The 27,278-nt window shown below is 41.6% G+C and overlaps 2 protein-coding genes across 2 annotated transcripts; both read right to left on the bottom strand.

Annotated features, from left to right (window-relative positions):
- Positions 1 to 373: 373 nt before the first annotated feature.
- On the bottom strand, positions 374 to 6,267 carry LOC127142541 (probable cyclin-dependent serine/threonine-protein kinase DDB_G0292550). Its single transcript, XM_051070988.1, is given in 7 exon segments — positions 374 to 1,706; positions 1,708 to 2,762; positions 3,379 to 4,010; positions 4,491 to 4,787; positions 5,289 to 5,684; positions 5,731 to 5,804; positions 6,163 to 6,267. Coding segments are annotated over 7 exon segments (3,705 nt in total). The 3' UTR covers positions 374 to 560.
- A 16,448-nt stretch (positions 6,268 to 22,715) lies between these two features.
- Positions 22,716 to 26,857, bottom strand: LOC108882140 (acidic mammalian chitinase). The gene is made up of 12 exons (XM_018674460.2): positions 26,752 to 26,857; positions 26,544 to 26,601; positions 26,420 to 26,449; positions 26,100 to 26,304; positions 25,622 to 25,678; positions 25,342 to 25,507; positions 25,061 to 25,185; positions 24,842 to 24,965; positions 24,559 to 24,735; positions 24,301 to 24,417; positions 23,145 to 23,277; positions 22,716 to 23,036 (listed from the first exon to the last, which is right to left on the bottom strand). The coding sequence occupies exons 2-12, from the start codon at positions 26,566 to 26,568 to the stop codon at positions 22,741 to 22,743; spliced, it is 1,455 nt and encodes a 484-aa protein (XP_018529976.1). The 5' UTR covers positions 26,569 to 26,601; positions 26,752 to 26,857; the 3' UTR covers positions 22,716 to 22,740.
- Positions 26,858 to 27,278: the final 421 nt, after the last annotated feature.

Raw genomic sequence — 27,278 nt, 5'->3', positions numbered from 1 at the left:
ATGGTTAATATACAGCTGCAATTGACAGACAGCAACAGGACAATTGTAAGTACATAGTGCCAGTTCATATTATATATTGATTTCAGCTATTGCTTTCAAATTTCCATGTAGATTAGCTCATCCTAAAAAGAGCAAACATAACCATTATTAAATATTTTTCAGACATAATAGTGAAGAATAATAAGAAATCATACATATTTTTACAGTGCCTCCTTTGTAATAGGAATATATTACCACATAACTCACAACTCTTTAGGCACAGCATTTGCAGCTCACTTTGAAGGTCAAACCTGATGTGCACGGTTGGAGGTGTGTTGTCACACCATCACAGCTGTAAAAAGAACTAGGGTCACTGGGGTTAGGGTGAAGACCAATGTTATTTCCATCACAGATAACTCCAGTAGATCCTATTGTGCTTGTAATGGTGGGAGGTGTTGTTGTTGTGGGAGCCATGGTCGTTGTAGTGGGATCTGCACAGCATTTGCAGCTTACTTTGAAGGTCAGACCTGATGGGCAGGACATGAGGTGTGCTGTCACACTTCATACTAACTCACAACTCTTTAGCGGACACAGCATTTGCAGGTATTGTTGAAGATCAAACCTGATGGGCAGGGTTGTAGGTGGGCTCTCACACCATCACAGTTGTAATAGGAATTGGGGTCATCAGGGTTGGGGTGAAGCCCAATGTTGTCTCCATTACAGATAACCCCACTAGATCTTGTGGTTGTGGTAGTGGTCGATGTGGTGGTAGTAGTTGGATTTGTAGTTGTAATGGGGGGAGCTGTAGTGGTTGTGGTAGTGTGAGCTGTTGTGGTTGTTGTAGTGGGTGCTGGTGTAGTTGCTGTAGTAGGAGTGGCAGTGGGGGCACAGCATTTGCAGCTGTCATGGAAGACCAAACCCAATGGGCAGGGTTGTAGGTGGGCTCTCACACCATCACAGTTGTAATAGGAATTGGAGTCATCAGGGTTGGGGTGAAGCCCAATGTTATCTCCATTACAGATAACTCCATGAGATCTTGTGGTAGTGGGAGCTGTTGTTGTGGGAGTTGTGCTGGTAGTAGTGGAGGCTGTTGTGGTTGTGGTAGTGGGAGTTGTGGTCGTAGTAGTGGAAATTGTTGTGGGAACAGAGGTTGTAGTAGGGGAAGCTGTAGTGGTTGTGATAGAGTAAGCTGTTGTGGTTGTAGTGATGGGAGCTATAGTCGTAGAAATGGGTATGGCAGTGGAGGCACAGCATTTGCAGCAGTCATGGAAGATCAAACCTGCTGGGCAGGATAGAAGATGCTCTCTTACACCATCACAGTTGTAAAAAGAATGGGGGTCATTGGGGTTGGGGTGAACCCCAATGTTGTCTCCATTACATATGACTCCACTAGATCTTGTTTTAAAAGCAGGTGAGGGTGTTGTAATTGTTTTAATAGGAGGTGTTGTTGCTGTAGTTATGGGAGTGGCAGTGGAGGCACAGCATTTGCAGCTGTCATGAAAGATCAAACCTGATGGGCAAGAGAGGCGGTGGGCTCTCACACCATCACAGTTGTAAAAAGAACTGGGGTCATCAGGGTTTGGGTGAAGCCCAGTACTACCTTCATTACATGGAACTCCAATAGGTTGAGTGGTTTTTGTAGTAGGAGCTGTTGTTGTGGAAGCTGTGGATGTAGTAGTTGGAGCTGTGGTTGTAGTTTGAGCTATGGTTGTTGGAGAAGCAGTTGTAGTTGAGGGAATTGTGGTTGTAGTCGTGGGAGCTGCAGTTGTAGTAGTTGGAGCTGTGGTTAAAGTAGTGGGAGCTGTGGTTGTAGTTGTGGGAGCTTTTGTGGTAATTGGAGCTGTTGTGGTTGTGGTAGCTGCAGGTGTCGTAGTGGGAGTTCTTATTGTCGTGGGAGCTGTGGTTGAAGTAGTGGGAGCTGCAGTTGTAGTAGTTGGATCTGTGGTTGTTGTTTGAGCTATGGTTGTTGACGCAGCAGTTGTAGTTGTGGGAGCTGTTGTGGTAATTGGAACTGCTGTGGTTGTGAGAGCTGCAGTTGTGGTAGTGGCTGTTGTTGTGGTGAGAACTGTGGTTGTAGTAGTGCGAGCTGTGGTTGTCGTTGTGGGAGCTGGGGTTGTGGTTGTGGGAGCTGCAGTTGTAATAGTCGGAGCTGTGGTTGTAGTTGTGGGAGCTATGGTTGTAGTTGTGGGAGCTATGGTTGTGGTAGTGGGAGATAGGGTTGTGGTAGTTAGAGCTGCTGCTGTAGTAGTGGGAGCTGGGGTCATAGTAGGAGCTGTGGTTGTGGTAGTTAGAGCTGCTGTTGTAGTAGTGGGAGCTGGGGTTGTTGTGGGAGCTGCTGTTGTGGTTGTGGGAGCTGGGGTCATAGTAGGAGCTGTGGGTGTGGTAGTTGGAGCTACAGTTGTAGTAGTGGAGAGCTGGGGTTGTTGTGGGAGGTGCTATTATGGTTGTGGGAGCTGGGGTCGTAGTGGGAGCTGGGGTTGTGGTAGTTGGAGCTGTGATTGTAGTTGTGGGAGCTGTGGTTGTGGTAGTTGGAGCTGCAGTTGTAGTAGTGGGAGCTGCTGTTGTGGTTGTGGGAGCTGGGGTCATAGTGGGAGCTGGGGTTGTGGTAGTTGGAGCTGTGATTGTAGTTGTGGGAGCTGTGGTTGTCGTAGTTGGAGCTACAGTTGTAGTAGTGGGAGCTGGGGTTGTTGTGGGAGGTGCTGTTGTGGTTGTGGGAGCTGGGGTCGTAGTGGGAGCTGGGGTTGTGATAGTTGGAGCTGTCAGTTGCAGTAGTGGTGAGCTTGCTGTTGTGGTTGTGGGAGCTGGGGTCATAGTGGGAGCTATGGTTGTGGTAGTTGAAGCTGCAGTTGTAGTAGCGGGAGCTGCTGTTGTGGTTGTGGGAGCTGTGGTTGTGGTAGTTGGAGCTGTGATTGTAGTTGTGGGAGCTGTGGTTGTGGTAGTTGGAGCTGCAGTTGTAGTAGTGGGAGCTGCTGTTGTGGTTGTGGGAGCTGGGGTCGTAGTGGGAGCTGGGGTTGTGGTAGTTGGAGCTGTGATTGTAGTTGTGGGAGCTGTGGTTGTGGTAGTGGGAGCTGCAGTTTTAGTAGTGGGAGCTGTAGTTGTGTTTGTGGGAGCTACAGTTGTTGTAGTGGCTGTTGTTGTCGTGGTGGGAGCTGTGGTTGTAGTAGTGGGAGCTGTGGTTGTCGTTGTGGGAGCTGGGGTTGTGGTAGTGGGAGCTGCAGTTGTAGTAGTCGGAGCTGTGGTTGTAGTTGTGGGAGCTGGTGTTGTTGTGGGAGCTGCTGTTGTGGTTGTGGGAGCTGGGGTCGTAGTGGGAGCTATGGTTGTGGTAGTTTGAGCTGCAGTTGTAGTAGTTGGAGCTGTGGTTAAAGCAGTGGGAGCTGTGGTTGTAGTAGTGGGAGCTGCTGTTGTGGTTGTGGGAGCTGGGGTCGTAGTGGGAGCTGGGGTTGTGGTAGTTGGAGCTGTGATTGTAGTTGCGGGAGCTGTGGTTGTGGTAGTTGGAGCTGCAATAGTAGTGGGAGCTGTAGTTGTGTTTGTGGGAGCTACAGTTGTTGTAGTGGCTGTTGTTGTAGTAGTGGGAGCTGTGGTTGTAGTAGTGGGAGCTGTGGTTGTCGTTGTGGGAGCTGGGGTTGTGGTAGTGGGAGCTGTGGTAGTGGTTGTGGGAGCTGGGGTCATAGTGGGAGCTATGGTTGTGGTAGTTTGAGCTGCAGTTGTAGTACTGGGAGCTGCTGTTGTGGTTGTGGGAGCTGGGGTCGTAGTGGGAGCTGGGGTTGTGGTAGTTGGAGCTGCAGTTGTGGTAGTTGGAGCTGTGGTTAAAGCAGTGGGAGCTGTGGTTGTTGTTTGAGCTATGGTTGTTGACGCAGCAGTTGTAGTTGTGGGAGCTGTTGTGGTAATTGGAACTGTTGTGGTTGTGAGAGCTGCAGTTGTGGTAGTGGCTGTTTTTGTGGTGGGAACTGTGGTTGTAGTAGTGGGAGCTGTGGTTGTTGTTGTGGGAGCTGGGGTTGTGGTAGTGGGAGCTGCAGTTGTAATAGTCGGAGCTGTGGTTGTAGTTGTGGGAGCTGGTGTTGTTGTGGGAGCTGCTGTTGTGGTTGTGGGAGCTGGGGTCGTAGTGGGAGCTATGGTTGTGGTAGTTTGAGCTGCAGTTGTAGTAGTTGGAGCTGTGGTTAAAGCAGTGGGAGCTGTGGTTGTAGTAGTGGGAGCTGCTGTTGTGGTTGTGGGAGCTGGGGTCGTAGTGGGAGCTGGGGTTGTGGTAGTTGGAGCTGTGGTTGTAGTTGTGGGAGCTGTGGTTGTGGTAGTTGGAGCTGCAATAGTAGTGGGAGCTGTAGTTGTGTTTGTGGGAGCTACAGTTGTTGTAGTGGCTGTTGTTGTAGTAGTGGGAGCTGTGGTTGTAGTAGTGGGAGCTGTGGTTGTCGTTGTGGGAGCTGGGGTTGTGGTAGTGGGAGCTGTGGTAGTGGTTGTGGGAGCTGGGGTCATAGTGGGAGCTATGGTTGTGGTAGTTTGAGCTGCAGTTGTAGTACTGGGAGCTGCTGTTGTGGTTGTGGGAGCTGGGGTCGTAGTGGGAGCTGGGGTTGTGGTAGTTGGAGCTGCAGTTGTGGTAGTTGGAGCTGTGGTTAAAGCAGTGGGAGCTGTGGTTGTTGTTTGAGCTATGGTTGTTGACGCAGCAGTTGTAGTTGTGGGAGCTGTTGTGGTAATTGGAACTGTTGTGGTTGTGAGAGCTGCAGTTGTGGTAGTGGCTGTTTTTGTGGTGGGAACTGTGGTTGTAGTAGTGGGAGCTGTGGTTGTTGTTGTGGGAGCTGGGGTTGTGGTAGTGGGAGCTGCAGTTGTAATAGTCGGAGCTGTGGTTGTAGTTGTGGGAGCTGGTGTTGTTGTGGGAGCTGCTGTTGTGGTTGTGGGAGCTGGGGTCGTAGTGGGAGCTATGGTTGTGGTAGTTTGAGCTGCAGTTGTAGTAGTTGGAGCTGTGGTTAAAGCAGTGGGAGCTGTGGTTGTAGTAGTGGGAGCTGCTGTTGTGGTTGTGGGAGCTGGGGTCGTAGTGGGAGCTGGGGTTGTGGTAGTTGGAGCTGTGATTGTAGTTGTGGGAGCTGTGGTTGTGGTAGTTGGAGCTGCAATAGTAGTGGGAGCTGTAGTTGTGTTTGTGGGAGCTACAGTTGTTGTAGTGGCTGTTGTTGTAGTAGTGGGAGCTGTGGTTGTAGTAGTGGGAGCTGTGGTTGTCGTTGTGGGAGCTGGGGTTGTGGTAGTGGGAGCTGTGGTAGTGGTTGTGGGAGCTGGGGTCATAGTGGGAGCTATGGTTGTGGTAGTTTGAGCTGCAGTTGTAGTACTGGGAGCTGCTGTTGTGGTTGTGGGAGCTGGGGTCGTAGTGGGAGCTGGGGTTGTGGTAGTTGGAGCTGCAGTTGTGGTAGTTGGAGCTGTGGTTAAAGCAGTGGGAGCTGTGGTTGTTGTTTGAGCTATGGTTGTTGACGCAGCAGTTGTAGTTGTGGGAGCTGTTGTGGTAATTGGAACTGTTGTGGTTGTGAGAGCTGCAGTTGTGGTAGTGGCTGTTTTTGTGGTGGGAACTGTGGTTGTAGTAGTGGGAGCTGTGGTTGTTGTTGTGGGAGCTATGGTTGTGGTAGTGGGAGATAGGGTTGTGGTAGTTAGAGCTGCTGTTGTAGTAGTGGGAGCTGGGGTTGTTGTGGGAGCTGGGGTCATAGTGGGAGCTGGGGTTGTGGTAGTTGGAGCTGTGATTGTAGTTGTGGGAGCTGTGGTTGTCGTAGTTGGAGCTACAGTTGTAGTAGTGGGAGCTGGGGTTGTTGTGGGAGGTGCTGTTGTGGTTGTGGGAGCTGGGGTCGTAGTGGGAGCTGGGGTTGTGGTAGTTGGAGCTGTGATTGTAGTTGTGGGAGCTATGGTTGTGGTAGTTGAAGCTGCAGTTGTAGTAGCGGGAGCTGCTGTTGTGGTTGTGGGAGCTGTGGTTGTGGTAGTTGGAGCTGTTATTGTAGTTGTGGGAGCTGTGGTTGTGGTAGCTGGAGCTGCAGTTTGAGTAGTGGGAGCTGCTGTTGTGGTTGTGGGAGCTGGGGTCGTAGTGGGAGCTGGGGTTGTGGTAGTTGGAGCTGCAGTTGTAGTAGTTGGAGCTGTGATTGTAGTTGTGGGAGTTGTGGTTGTGGTAGTTGGAGCTGCAGTTGTAGTAGTGGGAGGTGTAGTTGTGTTTGTGGGAGCTACAGTTGTTGTAGTGGGAGTTGTTGTCATAGTGGGAGCTGTGGTTAAAGTAGTGGGAGCTGTGGTTGTTGTGGGAGCTGCGGTTGTAGTGGTCAGAGCTGTGGTCATAGTAGTTGGAGCTGTGGTTGTTGTGTGAGCTGTTGTAGTCGGGGGGGATGTTGTTGTGGTAGTGGGAGTTGTAGTCACAGTGGGAGCTGTGGTTGGAGCAGTTGCAGTAGTAGGAGGTACAGATGTAGTAGTAGGAGCTGCAGTCGTATTAGTAGTAATGGGAACCGTTGTCGTAGTGGGAACTGCGGTTGTAGTGGGCGGAGCTGTGGGCGGAGCTGTGGTCGTAGTAGTGGGAGCTGTGGTTGTTGTTTGAGCTATGGTTGTCAGAGAAGCAGTTGTAGTTGTGGGAACTGTGGTTGTAGTAGTGGGAGCTGTTGTTGTGGGAGTTGTGCTGGTAGTAGTGGAGGCTGTTGTGGTTGTGGTAGTGGGAGTTGTGGTCGTAGTAGTGGAAATTGTTGTGGGAACAGAGGTTGTAGTAGGGGAAGCTGTAGTGGTTGTGATAGTGTAAGCTGTTGTGGTTGTAGTGGTGGGAGCTATAGTCGTAGAAATGGGTATGGCAGTGGAGGCACAGCATTTGCAGCAGTCACGGAAGATCAAACCTGCTGGGCAGGATAGAAGATGCTCTCTTACACCATCACAGTTGTAAAAAGAATGGGGGTCATTGGGGTTGGGGTGAAGCCCAATGTTGTCTCCATTACATATGACTCCACTAGATCTTGTTTTAGAAGCAGGTGAGGGTGTTGTAATTGTTTTAATAGGAGGTGTTGTGGCTGTAGTTATGGGAGTGGCAGTGGAGGCACAGCATTTGCAGCTGTCATGAAAGATCAAACCTGGTGGGCAAGATATGCGGTGGGCTCTCACACCATCACAGTTGTAAAAAGAACTGGGGTCATCAGGGTTTGGGTGAAGCCCAGCACCACCTTCATTACACAGAACTCCAATAGGTTGAGTGGTTTTTGTAGTAGGAGCTGCGGTTGTATTAGACGGAGCTGTTGTTGTGGAAGCTGTGGATGTAGTAGTTGGAGCTGTGTTTGTTGTTTGAGTTGTGGTTGTGGGAGCTGCAGTTGTGTGAGTGGGAGCTGTGTTTGTAGTAGTGTGAGCTGTTGTGGTACTTGGAGCTATTGTTGTAGTGGGAGCTACGGTTGTTGTAGTGGGATCTGTGGTTGTAGTTGCAACTGTTGTGGTTGTGGGAGTTGTGGTTGTAGTAGTGGGAGCTGTGGTTGTAGTAGTGGGAGCTACAGTTGTAGTACTTGGAGCTGCAGTTGTAGTTATGGGAGCTGTGATCGTCGGAGCTGTTGTTGTGGTTGTGGAAGTTGTGGTTCTCGTAGTGGGCGCTGTTGTCATAGTGTGAGCTGTGGTTGTAGTGGTTAGAGCAGCAGTTGTAGTAGTGGGAGCTACGGATGTAGTAGTGGGACCTGCAGTTGTAGTAATGGGAGCCGTTGTGGTAGTAGGAGCTGAGGTTGTAGTAGTTGGAGCTTTGGTTGTGGTAGTGGGAGCTGTTGTGGTAGTTTGAGCTGTCATGGTTGTGGGAGCTGCGGATGTAGCAGTGGGAGCTGTTGTGGTAATGGGAGCTTTAAAATAAAAAAGGATTTCTAAGTAAGTAAGTGATAACATTATTGCTAATGGCATGAAATCAAATAAAAAGCCACCACCCCAAAATAGGATGCGAAAGACACTTATTGAATTTTTGTTACCTGGAACCAGGAGAGTATGCAGGTGGCTGATGAAGGGATTTTTTCCTTGTTTACAGAACTGTCCACTAAAGTCATCCATGTCCAGAGACCAGACAAAAGCCCCTCCAAAGTTGTTTGCTTTTAGGTAGCTGACCTGAGAGGATGAGGTGGAATTTCTGTTAATTCCATTTTGGGTGATACCAGTTTTGAAATTATTACTGAATTACATAAGTGATTACCTTTATATCAAGGCTGTCCTTGTTATCAAATCCAACCCACTTATTTTTTGTTGTGGCATATGGAACTCTCTGATCAGTAATCCACTGGGTTGTAACCCTTTCAAGATGAAGGCAAATCTGAAAATAAGGGTCAATTATTAAATTTAGATCTATTGAAAGTTGTCACCCCAAATATAGTAAAAGCTGTTAGCATATAATGGTTCATATAGATCGCTTGCATTTACAAGCTTGTAATTTTACTTCATAGTAGGCCCAGATCAGTCCTTTACTGGTGTAACGACCCTTCCCACTGGCACCATTGGCTGGTGCTCCAACACCACTGGATGCAGAGGAGAGGGTAAAAACTTGCCCATACGCTGCTAGTCCCATGATCAGTTTTTGTGCAGGTGCTCCCTGGTCCCTCCAGTACTGCATGGCAGAGTCCTAAAATGTGGAGATAGAAAAAACAGCTAGGATGAGAGGACATCTTTAGATGGAAATGTGTAATTAAAATATGAATCCACAAAAAATATACAGTGTTGGAGTAGATTTTGTCTCCAGTATCTTGGGATCCCTGGTACAAGGGGCTGTGATGGCCTGTGACATTTTCCCAGGGTCCATGAAAGTCAAATGTCAGCACATTAATGAAATCCAGGTTCCTGTTTAAATGCAGAGAAGATCATCACAAAAACATGATGACAGATAGCCATGGATATAAATGTCAAGAATTATATTAAAATAGTCTTACATGGCAATCTGTGCGACTTCGTAACTGTCATCAATGACTGCTTTCTCAGCAGAGACACTAGCAGTGAGGATTAATCTGTCACGGTTAGTTTGTGTTCCCTCAACCACAAAGGCATCTTTGAGCTCCTACACAACACAAAAGCCTGGTTCAGTCTCAGACAATTATAAAATCTTGTATCATATATACATATATTTTAAGTCATATTTCTGAGAGTCTCAGAAGAGAGGGTCTGACCTTGCATAGCATTGTAAATTTCTGCTTGTTGTCTGGTTGGCTTCCTGTTCCTGCATTGTGCCTCCAGTCCAGGTTGAGCCCATCAAAACCATATTGTCTCAGTAGAGTGATAGCAGACTGGATGAACATTGCTCTGTTTCCTTGTGTTGACACCATTGCACTGAATCTGGTAAAGAGTTGAACAAAACAGTGTTCTCAAGATTGCTTTTACTGACATCTTTAGTAAATAAAACTACCAGAAAAGCGTAGGAGTAAAATAGAAGTGTTAAATTTAGCATTTGACATGCATTAGATGTCATGCAAACATTGAAAGGCTTCACACTTAAGCAGTTTAATGTAGTTTTACTTAATTTCTTCCTAACTAAATTAAGATTAGTTGGAAATTAATTAAAGTTAAGTTGTTGGCAACCACAAAGCTATTTGGCGTACCAAGAATACTGACCACTTTGATGTGCACATATGTTTGTGAATATACAGTAAACCACTGTTGGTTACACCTAACCAAATGAAGGTATTAAGCATAAATGTATCTAGTGGTTGGACTATGTTTAAGTGTTTGCATTAGTATGTCATTACTTCAGATTTACATCACATACTTTATTTGCATCTGATAATGGAATCATGAATTGAACTTATTTATGTATGTAATAACAACATCTTACTTTGCGCTACCTCATTTGTGTGAAACCATACACTAGGGCTGTCAATTTACAGTTTATTCAAATGAGCCCTCTTCTCCCGCACACTGTAGCCTCCTCCCCCAAAACATGTCATTATTTTTGTTACTTCATTAACTTGCTGCTGTGCTCATCTGTGCTGCTTCTGCTGGCTCACTGGGATGGTAACCTAGCAGCTGAGTCCACAGATTTATTGTCATTGGAGAATAAGGTTGCCTTTTATAAAGCTGACAAAGCCTTATCTTTATTTGTGCCTTTCCCATCCACGGTGTAGAACCCAAAATACTTCTACACGCTGCTTCTCAGATGTTTTGGTGTTGTGATTGTCCGCTCAGGATGGCTCTGCTCACTATTGTCCACCATTTTCACAACAAAATGACGGTGCTTTACCATCAGCTTAATTTACTGATAAGTCAATAGAGTGGTGCAGGGATGATGTATTTTTCTAGGTCAACCCAGAAGTTAGCATCACCCTGGTTCCAATGGGAGCCAATGGGATTTTTTCATTGGATTTTGTATTACTGCAGAAGGTAAACTCTGTGACCAACAAAAGTTACATAAAGACTGTAGCCTACATTTCAAACAGGTCACCATAGCTGGAATATGAACCTTTCACCCCATATTTGAACAAATGTTCAAATGTTGAATAAAAAGTGACAGTCCTACCATACATCATGCATGGTACACAGATCACAGGAAATGTTTGAATTAAAGCATCATATTTAGGTGAATACCATATGTTGGTGTGCTGCTCAAATAGGTCTTTGCACTGAGAAAAAATAGTGTAAATGTTTTTGTATGTAACTTACTTTTGTGTGTTAAAGTTTGTGCCTCCAACTGCTAACAGGGTTTTGAGCTGTGGATTACTGTGGGAAAGGAGGTAAGGATTATTTTCAAAACACCAAACTGAACAGTTTCCAAAATATTGTGAGGCTAAAGGTCTGACCTGGTTTTGAGTCCATTAAAGGACCGATAGTGTTGAAAGTCAGTTTTTCTCCTGGGAACGAGCTCATTGATATTGTTAATGTCAGAAAAGGCATAGATCAGATGGGTACACTGGTTCGGATCGATGTCTGAAATCGTGAACTTCCTGTTGTCAGGAAGTTCAGCCAAGCTGTTATAGTAGCACACCAGCTTGGAGGAAGAGGCTGAAACATGAAGAAAAAAATTATAAAAATCCCTTGTTTTCCATCAAGTGTTGATTTGGGGACATTATTCTGCTAGTATGACTGTTAATTTTTATTAATTAATGCATGTTATAAACCTACCCAAGCTGGCGATGATCAAGCAGAGACCTTCAAAGCAACAGAATTGGTCAGTATCAGGTTGGAAAAAAGCTCAACAGGTCAGTTCACCCAAATTAAAAAAGGAACAAAATAAAATAAAAAGGAGGAAAAAATGCTGGGGGTGAATGGAATTTTATTATACATGTTAAAAATCAGCAACAATAAATGTTCATTCTTGATAATCCACAGACTTTATTGTGCATGTTGTGTGGATTATCCAGAGTAAAGGGGACACTTTCTGGAAAAACAGGTTGCTGTTGAATGTAATTTTTTTAAAGCCCTAAGCAACGTAAACAAAATTCCACTCATCATCATTGTATTGGGTTGTGGTAGAAATATCAGAGACCAAAACCTGGAGAAATAAAACCAAAACTATCTACGTGGATCAATACCACCAGAGGTAAGTGTGAAAATATGAGCTTTTGGGTGAACTGACCCTTTAAGGAAGCAATGACTTGATCTTTGTGCCTTACCTGCAGTCAGAATTAGATTCCGCATGTTGTTCCTATGTGAATAAATAGAAACAGAAGAGATCAAAGAAACAGTTTAATTTGCAATATAACAACAATTTTCTCACAACTCAAACTCACATTTTTAATTTAGGTTTGATCAATTAATTGCCTATGTCATGCAACAACCCCGTCTTAGCAGCCTGATAATCATGCCAACATGCTCGTATCAGTATTGTCATAACATGCAATTATCATAACATTAAATCCAAAACTGAAAGATGTAATGCCTGTACAGTATCTGCTGCTTCAACCCCCATAAATGTGTCTACTTGAGCAAGAGAATTAGTTAGAGGCTTGAAGTAGATATAGCCGTGTACATAATGAAAATGTGTTTGAATAAAATCAATAAAGTAAAAGATATACTTACATGGATAAAGGTGAAAGAAGAATATACTGTCTACCTATCTACTATCTGATGCCTAACTAATTTCTGGCTTTTAAATTGGGTAGATTGCTCAAAGGGTGTGGTAGTTGAATAGGGCAGGGATTATTAATGCAGTGTCGCAATGGCCAAAGCAAATGGACAAAGTCATGTCATGTCAGGTACTTCTGATTTTGAATTATCATATCAAATTTTATTCAGTTAAATTGCATGACACCACCATGTGGAAATTTCTTTATTCAGGGAGTGTCTCAATTTAATGTGCACTCAGGACCAGATATACACCTCTTTGATGGTATTATGTGATGGATAAGAATCTAAAAGTGTGAAGTGTGTAAAACTTTTTTAGGATACTGTATATAGAAACAATAATCTCAGAAACATTTCACAATATAATACAGTTCAGTACAAGACCACCTCAGACTACAGCCTTGAGAAATACTGTATTATATGGGTGCATCCAATATGATTTAGTGATCCACATTTCTATGATCAAATACATTTTATGCCTTAGTAATATAATATCATAATGAGACTATGATAAACAAAATATATTCCTTAGCAAAATCTAAGTCTTTTGAGGCCATGTTATTTGAGACATCAAAGTCAAGTCTCAACTCTGTGAGGGTCCAGCTTCAAGTTGTTCAGGTCTGTTGACAAATCTTTACGTAGCCCACAAGAAAAATTTTCAATACATAGGTGCACTGGTTAAATATATAGTGTTATTATTATTAATTTTCCTGAGATGTCACTGGGAAAACCTGTTTCTTTTCATATCACAAGTAAGTAATGCTTCACAGCACTCAATTCTAAGACTGAAGTTGCAAGTGCTACAACAACCACGTCTTAAGCACAGGTACTGTGTAGGTCTCTCCAAGTGCACCTGCTTTTTTGTCCACGTAGATCAGTAGCCCAAAGAAGTACAAAATGGCTGGCTGAGGCAGAATATAAATCTGATAGCGTAGTGATAAATAAGTTCACTCTTGGCAGCTGTGCCAGCCACAGTCACAGGTGACAACAACACCTCAACAAGAGGAAAGAGGCTTCCACAGGAAATTATATTGTTGTCTGGATGGTGCAGAGTGGTACAATCTGAACACATAGCGCCCCATATTAGCCAGAGAAACAGAGGTTGTAGGTTTTTATTCAACTTATACAAGGATGGTAGAAATGAACGATAAGAATGTTAGTGAAAGCATTTATATGTCCAGACCAAACCTCAGTTTTATTAGTACTACATCTCACATCATAAATGGTCACATCACGCAGTAAAATGTGACACAATAACATTTGCACCATCGTGCATTTCATGACTAAAAAGTGAAACAACACTTCTGATAAAAAAGATAACTGGAAAGGAAGCACTGACATGCAAGACTAATGTGATCTGACATCTCCCACAACAAAATACCGTCTGATGTGTATAGTATTGTATTATATTACTTTGTAGCAACCGTCTGTCACTTGCATGTGTTTTAATAAAGGTTAACGTAGTGGACAGCCATGTGCATATAACAGGTGTAGATTTATCAGCATACAGTATGTGTCCCGGGGCCTTCATATAGCTATAGTGATTTAATGAGCTGATGGAGAGGCTTTTCATACTCTATGAAACAGCTATGGAAGACAGAATCACTCATAATCAGTTTTCGATAAATGTAGATTGTTTTTTTTGATGTTCTAGCTTTAAGCACAATAAATGGTAATTTTTTTGTGCTAATTTATATGCCTCTACTGACTTGACTTGACTTACATAGATAGCCATTAATCCAGCCAGGGATATGTTTATGGAAAAACCAAAAACACCACATCTACTGTCAGTGACAATAGTTTCACTCTTGCATGATGAGTCAGAAGGCTAGCTTTGATTGCTAGTAGACTCCCTGAAACCAACAAATACATGTAACAAAATGGCATGATGTGATACTAGGTGTGTCAAATTAAACTAACTGTATAATAGATACACAGAATACAGATAAGATTGGTAGAAATGGGCAGTAGCATCATGAAAGGCAAGTCTAATTACACTGTGGTTAAAAAATAAACACACCCACACTTCATTGACAAAGAAAGCAATTGCTGACTCTTCTTGTAAACAGTCTTGTGTTTACAGTGGCTCACAAAGCCACTGTAAGGTAAGACAAGGTTATTTGTATAGCACCTCTCAGCAACAAGGCAGTTCAAACTGCTTGATGTAAGATTAAAAGGGATTACAAGACTATAAGAAAATAAATCATTAGGTCATCAATGAGTTTAATTTGTCAGATACTCAAATGTATGACTAACTAAACTGGCATTCCCATCAGCCTCAGCTGTAATGCTAGTAAGCAAGTGTTAGCATGCTGATATTGGTGTTTTGCCTTAAAGCACCACACATGCAACATGTACTGTATTATAAAGTGCCCCAGTTAAGAGGTGCAAAATATGACAGGAGGTACTGGAAACTCATGCAAATTGCTGCTGTGTATGAATTATCACAGCAGACTGACTGTGGCAGGGTAAATTTTATGAAAAGCAGGTACAAAATCTCTGGCAGTGTTTTATCAGATGCCCACAGAGGGACAGAGAGCGTCAACACAGAAGAGTAGCAATGTAACAGTTTGTTTGTTTTTTCTACATGGATTAAGCTGTTTTCCACAGTTACCTCCCACTTATTTTTCCTGGTTTTTAATGGCTCATAGCAGAGCATTAAAGCATTGCAGTTCAGCACCACCACAAGCTATTGTCCTCCAGAATGATCTTACAGTTGAATCAAAACCTCTGCAGGTGTTCCTAATAAATTGACAACTGAGTATGAGTATGGTGGGACTGTAGTTTCCCTTTGGGATTAATAATGTGCTTCATCTATCTATCTATCCATCCATCTGTCCGTCTGTCCTTCCATCTGTCCTGTACTCTATGCCTTAATATCGTAATAAGTTGGTCAAAGGAGTTGAAAGGTTTTACTAAATTCTCCCACACATATTTTTCAGGAGTCATTTATTCACAAATGAGGCTATTTTAAAAAATTTCTTGCAGGATTAATGCCCAATTGCAGTTTCCACACTGTCTGCCATCCAGTTAATATTCCATGTTCGGAAGCAGAGAACACTTTTTGTAGTACTTTCCAGACATGTGCAACTTGTGTTAGAACAGTCCAGATCATATCTTATTTACCTCCACTACCTGTAAATCAAATGATCTGGGGTGAGGCTCATTTGCATCTTTAGTCTTAGATAAAGACTACATAGAAAACTTGCAGTGTGCCCCAGAAGTTAAGTTGTGACAGACATGGTTAATTGTCTCATTTCTTTTATATTTCCATTATTAAATCAGTTTAGGAATCAGGCTTGCCACTGTTTATATAGAGATTGTAGAGGTTTTAGGATGGGGCTTTGTTACCTGGTTGTTAATTGTGAGATTAAGTTTGATGTATTACATACCTCTGTTGGAACACAACTCCTCACAAATCTGGAAACCTGCCAAATACTTGACTATGCTGAAAACCTTTTTGAAATTGATGTTGAGGTTTGCATCTATCACAATTCAAAACTATTTCACTGTAGCTTTTAAGTATGAGAAAGTGGTGGTCAGTGAGCATTTAAAGAGATGGTTTATTCAGGAGAGATACTGCAGTTTGTTAAGGCTGTAGATTAGCAACTAAGATATGGATACATACACAAATAATTACAAAAATCAACAATGACTCATACTGGCAGGTATTTCTCATCTTTAGTGCCTGATGTGGCATATTGCCACAGGAAAAAAGAAATCTCTGGAACATCATCAACTCTCCCCTCTCCAGAACTCCTCGCTCTTCCTCCTGCTTCACAGTCAGTGACTTCTTGGATCATTGAACTGTCAAGTTAGATACACGTTGTTATTGTTGTATAAGCACTGCCTTTTCACTGTGTGTACATAACAACACATAGAAGTGTGGGGGATCAGGAGCATTAATGGTTTAGGTGTGTCAACATTACAGCAGTGCAGATTTTAAGCCCCATAGTTTAAAAGTATTTGTATGTAAAATCGCATACCAGTGTTCAAACAAAGCAGCAAAATCCACAGTTAAAGTTTTGGGGAAAAAACTTTCAATATTATGTATGAGGAGCTTATCAGTTGATCTGCTTCATCAAGACTGTGTCAAGTCAAGTCAGTTTTATTTACGTAGCGCCAAAGCACAACAAAAGTTATCTCAAGGCACTTTTCATATAGAGCAGGTCTAGACCATACTCTATATTATTATCTGTACAGAGAAAGACACAACAGTTCCCACCATGACCAAGCGCTAGGCGACAGTGGCAAGGAAAAACTTGAACTGGACTCAGGGTGGGCAGCCATCTGCCTCAGTCGGTTGGGTTGAGATAATATTTAATTGATCAATTTAAACATCAGCAGCTGAGCAGGATCATAGGAGCAGCAGGAGGAAGCAAGCAAGAGGAGCAAGAGGAGATAGATGAAAGAGCATAAAATTACAGGAAAGGGAAGATAGCGAGTTAGTGACGTGTTTATGTGATATGAATCTGTACAGACAGAGAAAGAGAGAGGAACTCAGAACATCATGGGGAATCCCTGGCAGTCTAGGCCTATAGCAGCATAACTAGGGGATGGTTCAGGCAACCCTGAGCCAGCCCTAACTATAAGCTTTATCAAATAGGGAAGTTTTAAGCCTGCTCTTAAAAGTGTCTGCCTCTTAAAGGTGTCTGCCTCCTGGACCCTAATTGGTAGAAGGTTCAACTGTAGAGGAGTCAGCTGAAGGCTCTGCTTCCCATTCTCCTACTGGAAACTCTAGCAATCAGCAGTAAACCGGCCATCTGAGAGCGCAGTGCTCTAGTAAGCTCTTTAAGATATAATGGTGACTGACCATTAAACGCTTTGTAGGTGAGGAAGAGGATTTTAAATTCTATGCTGGATTTTATAGGGAGCTAATGTAGAGGAGCTAACATGGGGGAAATATGATCTCTTTTCTTAGCTCTTGTCAGTAACAATGCTGCAGCATTTTGTCTCAAGTCTTTAGAGAGGGTCTTTAGAGACGTGTTGGGGCAGCCTAACAAGATTGAATTGCAGTAGTCCTAGAAGTAACAAATGCATGGAGTAGTTTTCTTTATCCTTTTGAGACAGGAAAAGCCTGATTTTGGCAATATTACGCAGGTTTGTTTCATGTGGGCATTAAAGGACACATCCTAATCAAAGATAACTGTGTGGCTGTGGTTTGATCACATTTGATTGACAGTGGTCCAACAGCACTAGCAACCACATACTATAACTGTAATCACATTCTAATCCAGACGTTACTAAATTGATCATTCATTCCTCATTGATGCACTTAAGTGACTTCACATTTTTTTCACCTGAGCACCCACCCCTCAAAACTAGTGAAAACAGCACAGACATCTGATCTCTCATGAAATAACTAATAATAACTAATAACTGAAATAACTTCTTTTCTGAGTTGCAAAAACAATGTAAAAAATCAAACCCAAACCAGTAAATGTAGACCTAATGAAAGGGTAATGAATGACCTCTAAGTAGGGTAGTGTTTTTCTTATTTAGAAACCACATTATTGGCCCAGATTCAAGGTCAAACATCACAATTATATTCTAAATCTCTATGTAGACTCATTTGTAAACTAGATATTGGTTCTGCTTATTGATTTTAGTATGTGCTGTACAGTGAATGCTGGCATCATTTGTTGTTCCTGTGTATTCCTACTTTAAAAGTGTTTAGAATGTTTGCTGAATGGCATATCCTGCCACCAGCAATAGAAAATAACATTTACTGGCGGGTTTACAGAAAATAACAGTATTTAACCATGTATATATGTAAAACTTAGTGTTGAAATCTAAATTGTGGTTGGGGCTCTCTCACTTTACTCGCTAACATCTAAAATTGCCACACCCAAAAAAGTGCATTGAATATTCAGCACGTGGGTGGTTTAGGGAACGGTAGATCAGAGGTGCAGCTTGTTTGATACAAAGAACATGCCATCCACACAAGTAGTAATTATGGACATTTTACTCACTGGGTGCAATTTAGGACATAGCCTACCTTTGGGGTGTAATTTAGAACATTCCCTCTTAATTAAAATGCCATTTGTGTATGTTGACACACCCCAACCTAGTTGTGTAATTAGGGTACCAAGGACGTCAGAGCACACAAACTGTTGGGCCTGTCTTGTAATGGAATGCATGTAAAGATGAATTAACAGTTTGTACACTCATATTTCAAACAATTGGCAGCACCTACTGTACAACTGTAACAAAAGGGAAGTACCATTTTTATGAGGGCATAGCAGTAAAACTTAACCTTAGAAAGCTATTTGGAAAAAATCTTTGGCATTTTTTAAGAGCACTGGATCCACCTAGGTGAGCCAGGCAGTCACCTAGGGCAGAGGATGACAGATCATTTTATATTTAACTTACAAGAGGATGACAGAACATTTTGTAATTAACTTCTGACGTCCAATCTACTTGTAAATGATCACATACTTCTAATGTTAAAACAGTTAGAAAGCAAAAATGAAGTGAACAGGCAGACTCTGTAGAAGGAAATTCTATTGTGGGCAGCATCTCACTGTCATATCATCTGCTGGCTGCTGCTGATTTTGCTATCCTGCAGTTCATTTGCTCACACCACTCTGTAAGAACCATGTTTAAAAAACCAGGTTACTTATATATGTTTCATTCAAACTTTATAACATGAGCTTCTTTAGGATGATTCTAAACTGGGATATGGAAAACACTTTATATGTGCCGGTATTCTCAGTAGATCGAGACCAGGATCAGTCAAGGCATGTGATTAATAAGCAGGCATTTTATGATTTTTATGATTAATAGGCATCAGCTCTATATCCAGTTGTTGCTACTCATGTTCACATTTGGTGTTTTACAGCCAAAGGTTCATTTGTATTTCTGTTTTCATCTTTAATATTCACTGGAGTTTAGTGAGACAATTTTCAGGCAAGTCCATGTAGTGCTTTGAATTAAAAAATAAAACTAAATTATTATGATAAATGTTATTTAGGTTGTTTTAACATTGAGCACAATGTTGTTTAACATATATGAGGTTGTCAGGTCTCAGAAGATGTGATACATGACCATTCAGGCTCCAAATGAACGTCATGTCATTCAGATATATAGAAAATTATTACAATAGTATACTGTGTATTGTAGTATATTTAATGTTGCAGAGTAATGGAAAGAAGCCCCCAAGCCAATGCTTTTATAAGGATTACCATTTAATGCAAAAGAGGTAAGGTTTAATTAGCTTGTTTTAGGAAGAAAAAAAGAAAAAAATTCCTCCAGACGAGTAGTGTTCTTTAATGAACACCAAATACACTCATGAAATTGTAAATCATGACTGTTTTGCTCACTGTTAATAACCGCAAACATCACAGCGTGTGGCATGTATAATGATATGCAAGTTTTTAGGGCCAGTCACAGCATTTGCAGCTATCTCGAAAAACTAAATTAGCTGGGCAGTTTTGGATCCAGGTGATGCCATTGGCACAGCTGTAAAAAGAACCGGGTACATCAGGTTTGGCATAAATGCCACCAGCCCTTGTAGCACAGAAGTTGGTGTCTGGGATTTTGGGTGAAGTAGTGGTTGGAGGCCTGGGATGAAGTGTTGTGTCTTTGGTTGTAGGTGGAGTCACATGATTCTGAGGGGTTTCTCTAGTGGGAAGCGGAGGAAGATCTGGAGAAATAACAGTATGTTAGTAGTAGTCAAATGAATCAAAATGAACAAAGGCATTAATGCTTGGTGAAAATGAAAATATCTGTAAAATGTATCTATAATATCTATTTTCTTTTCTGTTCACCTGAAGCCAAAAGAGAGCGAAGGTAGCTGATGAGGGTGTAGTTTCCTTGTCCACAGAAATGTCCTTTAAAGTCATCCATATCCAGAGCCCAGACGAAGGCTCCTCCAAATCTGTTGTCTTTTAGGTAACGGACCTGAGTAATAATAGATATTTGCGCTTAAACACTGTCTTTAACTTGACTTTGAACTTTGAACGACTTTCTTATAGTAACACACGACTGAATACCTTAGTCTCAAAACTTTCTTTGTTGTCATATCCAACCCACTCATTTTGTTTGGTGGCGTAGGGAACTTTTTGGTCCTGAATCAACTGCACACTAGCCCCTTGAAGAAAAGTGCAAATCTGAAGAGAGAATTAAATTCCAAATACCAGCTATTACTAATAGAACAGACAGAGACTTAAGTTTAGTATGTAACTGCCAATTTCACCTCGTAATAGGACCAAATTCCAGCTTCCCCCGTAAAAGCACCAGCAGCTGCTGGACCACTGGCCGGTGCTCCAACCTGGCTGGATTGAGAAGACAGTCGAAATGTCCGTCCGTATGTAGCAAAGCCCATATTAAGCTTTTCTACAGGTGTTCCCTTGTCCCGCCAGTACCTCATGGCAAAGTCCTGAAATGTAAATTTGTAAACCTCAGTGGACGTTTAAGTCACATGCTTCATGCACATCATGATTATTTCACTAAGTCTGTCTCCATTTTGCTTTTATCAGCACACCAACTTTTCCACCTTAGCCAAGTTTAAAAACGTTTTAGCAGTGTTTCAGCTTTTTTTCAAATTTGCAGTGTTTCCATCCAGGTTTTTTATCCACAAATTGAAAATGCGTTTAAAAAACGTGGATAGAAACCCACTTACTGAGAGAGAAACAGAGACAGAAAGTTGGAATTAGAGGTGAGTTAAGTAGTATATGTTTACATTCATGATGCAGCTAAAAATGAATCCTTGAACTCACTGTGTTTAAGTAAACATGGTCCCCGGTGTCATGGGATCCTTTGAATAAGGGACTGTGATGTCCTGTCACACTCTCCCAGGTGCCATGAAAGTCATACGTCATCACACTAATAAAATCCAGGTACCTGATAAAATGCAAGTGAGATCGAGTTTACTGAAACATGACGACAGCTAATTATGAGGATAATATGGGGAGTAACACTTTGTTGTACTTTGCAATCTCTGCAATTTCATAACCAGCATCAATGGTTCCTTTCCCAGCAGACACAGCAGCAGAGATCATTAATCTGGGCTTGCCACTTGTGGTTCCCTCAGCTGTGTAGGCCTCTAGGAGTTCCTGTACACCACAGAGTCAAAGTCACTTCTTGGTTCCATGTTAAACATCAATTGAACATCAGAACAGTAATCTTGGATCTGACCTTGCATAGCAATGTGAATTTCTGCTTGTCCTCCAGAGGACTTCCTCTTGCTGCAGGGTATTCCCAATCCAGGTCTAACCCATCAAAACCATGTTTTCTCAGTAGTTTGATAGAAGACTGGATAAATGTATTTCTGATGGCTTTTGTCGACACCATTGTAGTAAATCTGGATAGCATTTTGGGGAAAGAAAGGGGCTGTCAAGACAACATATATATGCAGTATATTGATTTTGATTGATTGTTTTATGCAAAATATCTTACTTTTGTGTTCCAAAGTTCCAGCCTCCTACTGCCAACAGTGTTTTAAGATTTGGATTCCTGTAAGAATATACAAATTTAGTTGGCAGCAAGGGTTATCTTGCATAACATTTTACACGAGATAATGTCAGGACTGACCTCTGTTTGAGTCCATTAAATGATTTATAGAGCTTCTCATCATTCCATTCTATGGTGACTAACTCATTTGCGCTGTTAATACCAGCGAAGGCATAGATCAGGTGTGTGCACAGGTTTGGATCAACATTTGAAGGCATAAATTTCCCTTCCCCATGTCTGTACTGGGACCAGTTAGTGAAATAACACACCAGTCTGGAGGATGAGACTGAACATAGAATATAAAAAATCATCAATCTTTGAAGAATAATTAATGATTAGATAACAAAACTATTTGCTACTAAGACTGTTCAGTGTCAGTGGCTGATACTATATAATAAATGAACTCACCCAGACTGCCAAGGGAAAGACAGAGACCTTTTAAAGTTGGAAATTCAGTCAATAAATATTACATAAAAAGAGAAAAAAAACAATTTTGTAGCTTTTTACTGTGCCTTACCTGCAATCAGAGTTAGCTTGCTCATGGTGGTAGTTCTTGAATGAGCTCTTGCAGTCAAAAATAGAGTACCGAATGGCTTCTTTTGCTGATGACAAATACATACCATGATAATCATTAACCAGGAAAATATTGTACCATCTGAAGTTTAGGACACAAAGCTGTTGCTTCATCCAAGTAAGTCAAATAATAGAAGCTGGTAAAAGACCTTTGAACGCAAAAAGTAAACCTAGAAATTTAGAGGTATGTGTTATGTGTCACAAATTATTTACAGCTTTTTCAAAGATGTATTGATTGTCTTCAGCAAGAGCAGAAACTGTAGGGTCTCAACAGAGTGCAGTTTAACAATTGTCCTGTGAGTGAGGCTTTAAAATGTAGTCACTCATTCAGCAAAAACTCTTTTGTGTTATCAAAAGCAGACATATTGTAGTCATAGCTTCTCAGCACCATATTAACAACAATTTAAAATGTTTTTCACTGTTAGAACTAGACAGCCAGGCTTATATATATCATCTGATATTTTCTTATTACAGATATATTGGTATTAGTATTGTCCACCAGAGAGCTCAGCATGTCTCTGTATGAATCTTAGTCACAATGATAGGAAGTTTCTTTTTTGTTTGTTTTTTTTTTTTAAAATAATTCTATTGGCTGATATATACTTATTGGATCTTTTTTTAAAAATATAGTATGTTTTCCTTTTCCATCTTGTCATCTCGTCCAGTCTATAAAAATGTAATTATTTACATTGACTGAAACATTTAAAAATAAAACACACTGGTTTGTTGGATAAAGAATACGTTTATTTAAGGCCAGTCACAGCACTTGCATCTGTCACTGTAAACAAGATTAACTGGACATCTCTGGAGGTGTGTGTATCCGTGGAAGCACTGATAAAACGTGTTGCTGTCTTTGTCATTTATATAGAGGCCGTCAGCCTTTCCAGCACAGAAACTGCCTCCAGAGGCAACAGTTGTGGTAGTAGTCGTGGCAGTAGTTGAAGTGGTGGTACCAGCAGCAGCAGTCGTGGTGGTGGCTGGGCTGGGTTTGTTTGAAGTGATCACCGGTGGATGTGTGGTTACAGGAGGGGGAGGTGGAAAATCTAGCAAGATAAAATATATTAAATGTAGAGAGATTATGAAAGGAAGATTTAACTTAAGTGATGAAACGCTGACATGCTGTGCAGTGTTGAGGTCTAGTTCCTATTTACCTGAATTCAAAAGAGAGCGCAGATGACCGATGAGGGGATAGTTCCCCTGTCCACAGAACTGTCCAGCAAAATCATCCAGATCCAGACACCAGACGAAGGCTCCTCCAAATTTGTTATCTTTCAGATACTGTGCCTGTGGGATATCAAGTAAAGAGAGTGCTGCAGTTCAAAATGCAAGTTTTTCGGTTTCAATACAGGAAACACATTGTTCTATGCTCATTCATATACCCGAAGTAGTCTTTTTTCAGTTAAATTGAATTTGATTTAAAAAAATACTTTTCGTCTTTGTTTACAGTGTGCAAAAGTGTCACAGTATCGCATTTAAAAAGCCCCAAACATAAAAATGAAATACAGATTGTGCAGTTTGAAAACTTGGCATCTTGTCATAATCATCGCACAAATATAGCCCATTGCACTGTGGGGACACTGAAATGTCCAGCTTGGCCTCATACCAGAATAAAAACCTTCCTCCATTCACATATTTTTGAATGTACTGTTACATTTATAAGGATAAAATTTCTGTCATGTTAAAGCAGTATTGGAGACAGAGGTGATATAGAGCAGAATGTTTTGGCTTGTGACCCCCCTAATATGAATCATAGTCTGCTTGGTAGCTCATTTGCTGTAAAAACAAAGCAAAAATTTGAGAATAGTTTGGTACATCCCAACCCCTAGGTTTTCTGTCTTTGCAGTTTTGATTTGTGCCCATGTGGTTTGGGTTTCCAGCGCCTCGGGGTGACGGCTGTAATCTGGGAAATCGATGTAAGCTACATACCCAACATGTGAGGGAGATTTCATCATTTATTTTTGTAGCACAGGTAACAAAAACTAGTTGAATCATTAATTAAACAACAGAACAAAATTGGAAAAATGTAATTCTATACATGCAAGAAACTTGTCATGACCCAGTTGATCAGATTAAACAAGACTAAACATAAAGTTGTGAGTTAGAGTACCACCTTCTGCTCATTCTGAGGTATTGTAAACAGTATGTGCTGAGTGTGCAGCTTCATTGTGATCAGCTGTACATAGTGTCTGTACTAATATAGAAAGCAAAGATGCTGATAGCTGGCAAGCATATAGCAATATGTTAGTTTTATCTTATATTTATAGACCCTGTAAACATAGATAGAAAGGGTAATAGGTTATTTATTACCTTGATTTCAAAGCTCTGCCTGTTATCAAAGCCAACCCATTCATTGCCTTTGGTGGCATAGGGGACCTTTTGCTCATCAATCCAGTTGACGCTGCTTCCTTGGAGGAAAGTGCAAATCTGCAGACATGGAAGAAAAAGACACTCAAAAATCCTTAATAAGATTTGTGTTGTCTTAGTCTGAAACATCTCTCTATTTATGTTTGACTTGTATTAATTGACTCTGCATTAAATTCAGGTCTGTCATGTTTTGTCACTGACCTCGTAGTACGACCAAAACCCAGCTTCACGGGTGTAGGGTCCAGCAGAGGCTGGTCCGCTGGCTGGTGCTCCAACACCGTTACCTGATGTGCGAAATGTGCGTCCATATGTGGCAAAACCAACTATGAGCTTTTCGAGAGGAGCTCCCTGGTCTCTCCAGTATTTCATAGCAAAGTCCTGTGAGAAGAAATTGTGAAAAAAGAATTTCATATTTAAAACAAATACGTCTTTAGGTAGTCAGCTGGCAGGATGATGTTTGATTTTTGTTGAGGATTTTACTCACCACATTGAAGTAGATGTTGTCACCCTGATCGAAAGAGCTGCCGTACAGAGGGCTGTTGTGACCGGTGAACGGGTCCCATGCTCCGTGGAGGTCATAGGTCATGACATTGATAAAGTCTAGGAACCTGTTAGAAAATGTATGGAACAAGGATGATGTGAAAAAACTACATTTAAAAAAGAAAGCTTTAAGATAAAGTGTTTTCATTTCATGTGAGCTCACTTTGACACATCAGCAATTTCATAACCGTTATCAATGTTTCCCTTTCCAGCAGCCACTGCAGCTGTGAGCAGCAACCGCGGTTTTTTGGTCTCAGCAGCTTCTTTTTCAAAGGCAGCGAGTAATTCCTAAATACAAGAAAGATATATTTCAGGATAACTGTGTATAATGTGAGAATATCAAAATATATTAAGTGTGATTACTGCTAGGAAATACTAATACTGGAGACAGCCTCAGTTTGCTTTCACTTGAGATTAGTTGCATTACCTAATTTCCAAACTGACCTGGCAGAGCACTGTGAACCTCTTCTTGTCCTCTGGTGGGCTTCCTCGTGCTCCAGGATACTCCCAATCCAGATCCAGTCCATCAAAGCCATGCAGTCTTAAGAATCTGATAGCAGACTGGATGAATCTCTGGCGGTTGGTAGGGGATGAAACCATGATGGTAAATCTGTACACATGTAAAACAATCCATAGATAAACTGTTTATAGTGTTCCTCAGTATTATATAAGATAATGTAATCAAACAGTGTTGTGACGTGCTGTTGAGGACTTGTAGACTCACTGTGAAGTTCCAAAGTTCCACCCACCAACAGCCAGCAGAGTCTTCAGCCTGGGGTTCCTGTGACAGAGAGATGACCCAACACATGTAGATTTACACTTTTATCACTGGTGGAAGAACTTAGATCATTTACTTAAGTAAAAGTAGCACTACCACTACGCAGAAATGCTCTGTTACAAGTTTTTGTCAGCAATGGCTTTGCAACCGTGCAGGATACAGTCATGTTGAGAACACAATGAAGGCCGAGTTTGAAGATGTAAGCGCAATTAAAGATTATATATATAAGTTTCATTTTCCCAGAACTGAAAACAGCTCATGAACTTCAATTAATCTAACAGCCCCTTAATTTTCTTTTATTGAAAACTGTTAACTCTTCACCAGTCATACTTAAACATCCAATTTCATTCCAGTTACTTTTGTGATTAGGTACTATAAAAATATTACAACAGACAGACTGATGTTTCAAGTTGGAAAAACTCACCTGTTCTTGAGGTCATTGAAGGATTTGTAGAGAACATCATCATTCCACTCATAGGGCGACAGCTCATTCGAAGGGCTGATTATTGAGAAGGCGTAGATCAGGTGTGTGCAGAGGTTGGGGTCTACATTGGCAGGCAGATATTTGCCAACACCTGGCCTGTACTGGGACCAGTTGGTGAAGTAGCACACCAGTTTGGTAGAAGACACTTTTGAAAAGGAGGCAGACATAATTAGAATAACATTTCTTTGACACAGTCAAGATTCTCAGTCATGTTGATTCAAAGATTAATGTCAATAAGATATTAAAGAATTAATGCATACCAGTTTGAAGACATATCAAAAGGCACAATCCTAAACAAAAAAAAGACATTTAATTTCATATTTTTTTTCTTCCCAGGAGACTACTGCCTTTTAATGAATTAACAATTAAAAGACTGTAACTTACCAGCCAAGATTGTTAGCCGAGCCATGTTGTGTCAGCTGAGCTGTTTCCTCAGTGTGACCTGCAATGATAAAAATTGCTGTGTGTCACAAATCTTTATAAGATAGCATTATACTTTTGGTAAAATGCCACTTAGTAGGTAGCAATGCTGCACATAATAAAACTCCTCTAAAATGTAGACGACTAAATCCTCTGTGTGCTCATGGCTTACCTATTCCCAGAAGGCTGGCTGGATGTGCCTCAGATCCTCCTCTGAGTCCCTTTTATAGACGAGATAAGACAGGGACAAAGGCTGCATGCCAGCGAGGTATAATGGATACTTCAAGAGAGGAGAACTGTCTCTGAAAAATTGGTAACATTAGCTTGCCTGTGAGCTGTTAGGAGATGACTTGTGAAGATAAATGTTTTTATTGCCAGATAAATGTGGATCAGAGCATGAAGTTATGTAAATTTACTTCTGTGAGGTAAATTTACTTCTTGGTCTGATTACGACCGCTGGCCATTTAATTCTGATAAGATGAACTTGATAAATGTATGAACTGATGCACTGTATTTTATACAGCATCAGGGTTAAAATGGTTTCTGTGGTGCACACATACACAACACAATAGCCTTTGTATTGATATCTTTTACACTCAAGTTTGTGGTTTCAGGTCCTGTAGCTTACAGCCTTCTTTTGGACTGTTTGACAAATCTAAAAAATGTATTTCAGCTCTGAGCAATAGAATGATTTGGACT

Source organism: Lates calcarifer, linkage group LG6, assembly GCF_001640805.2.
Source record: "Lates calcarifer isolate ASB-BC8 linkage group LG6, TLL_Latcal_v3, whole genome shotgun sequence".
NCBI lineage: Eukaryota > Metazoa > Chordata > Actinopteri > Centropomidae > Lates > Lates calcarifer.
This window is presented reverse-complemented; position numbering and strand designations above follow the sequence as displayed.

Excerpts from the sequence above, each read along its gene's own strand:
- LOC108882140 (XM_018674460.2), bottom strand. The coding sequence starts at position 26,568 with ATGGCTCGGCTAACAATCTTGGCTG. Across the intron at positions 26,450-26,543 it reads TCGGCTAACAATCTTGGCTG|GATTGTGCCTTTTGATATGT; the intron begins GTAAGTTACAGT and ends TTTTTTGTTTAG. Across the intron at positions 24,418-24,558 it reads GGTTTTGGTCGTACTACGAG|ATTTGCACTTTCCTCCAAGG; the intron begins GTCAGTGACAAA and ends CCATGTCTGCAG.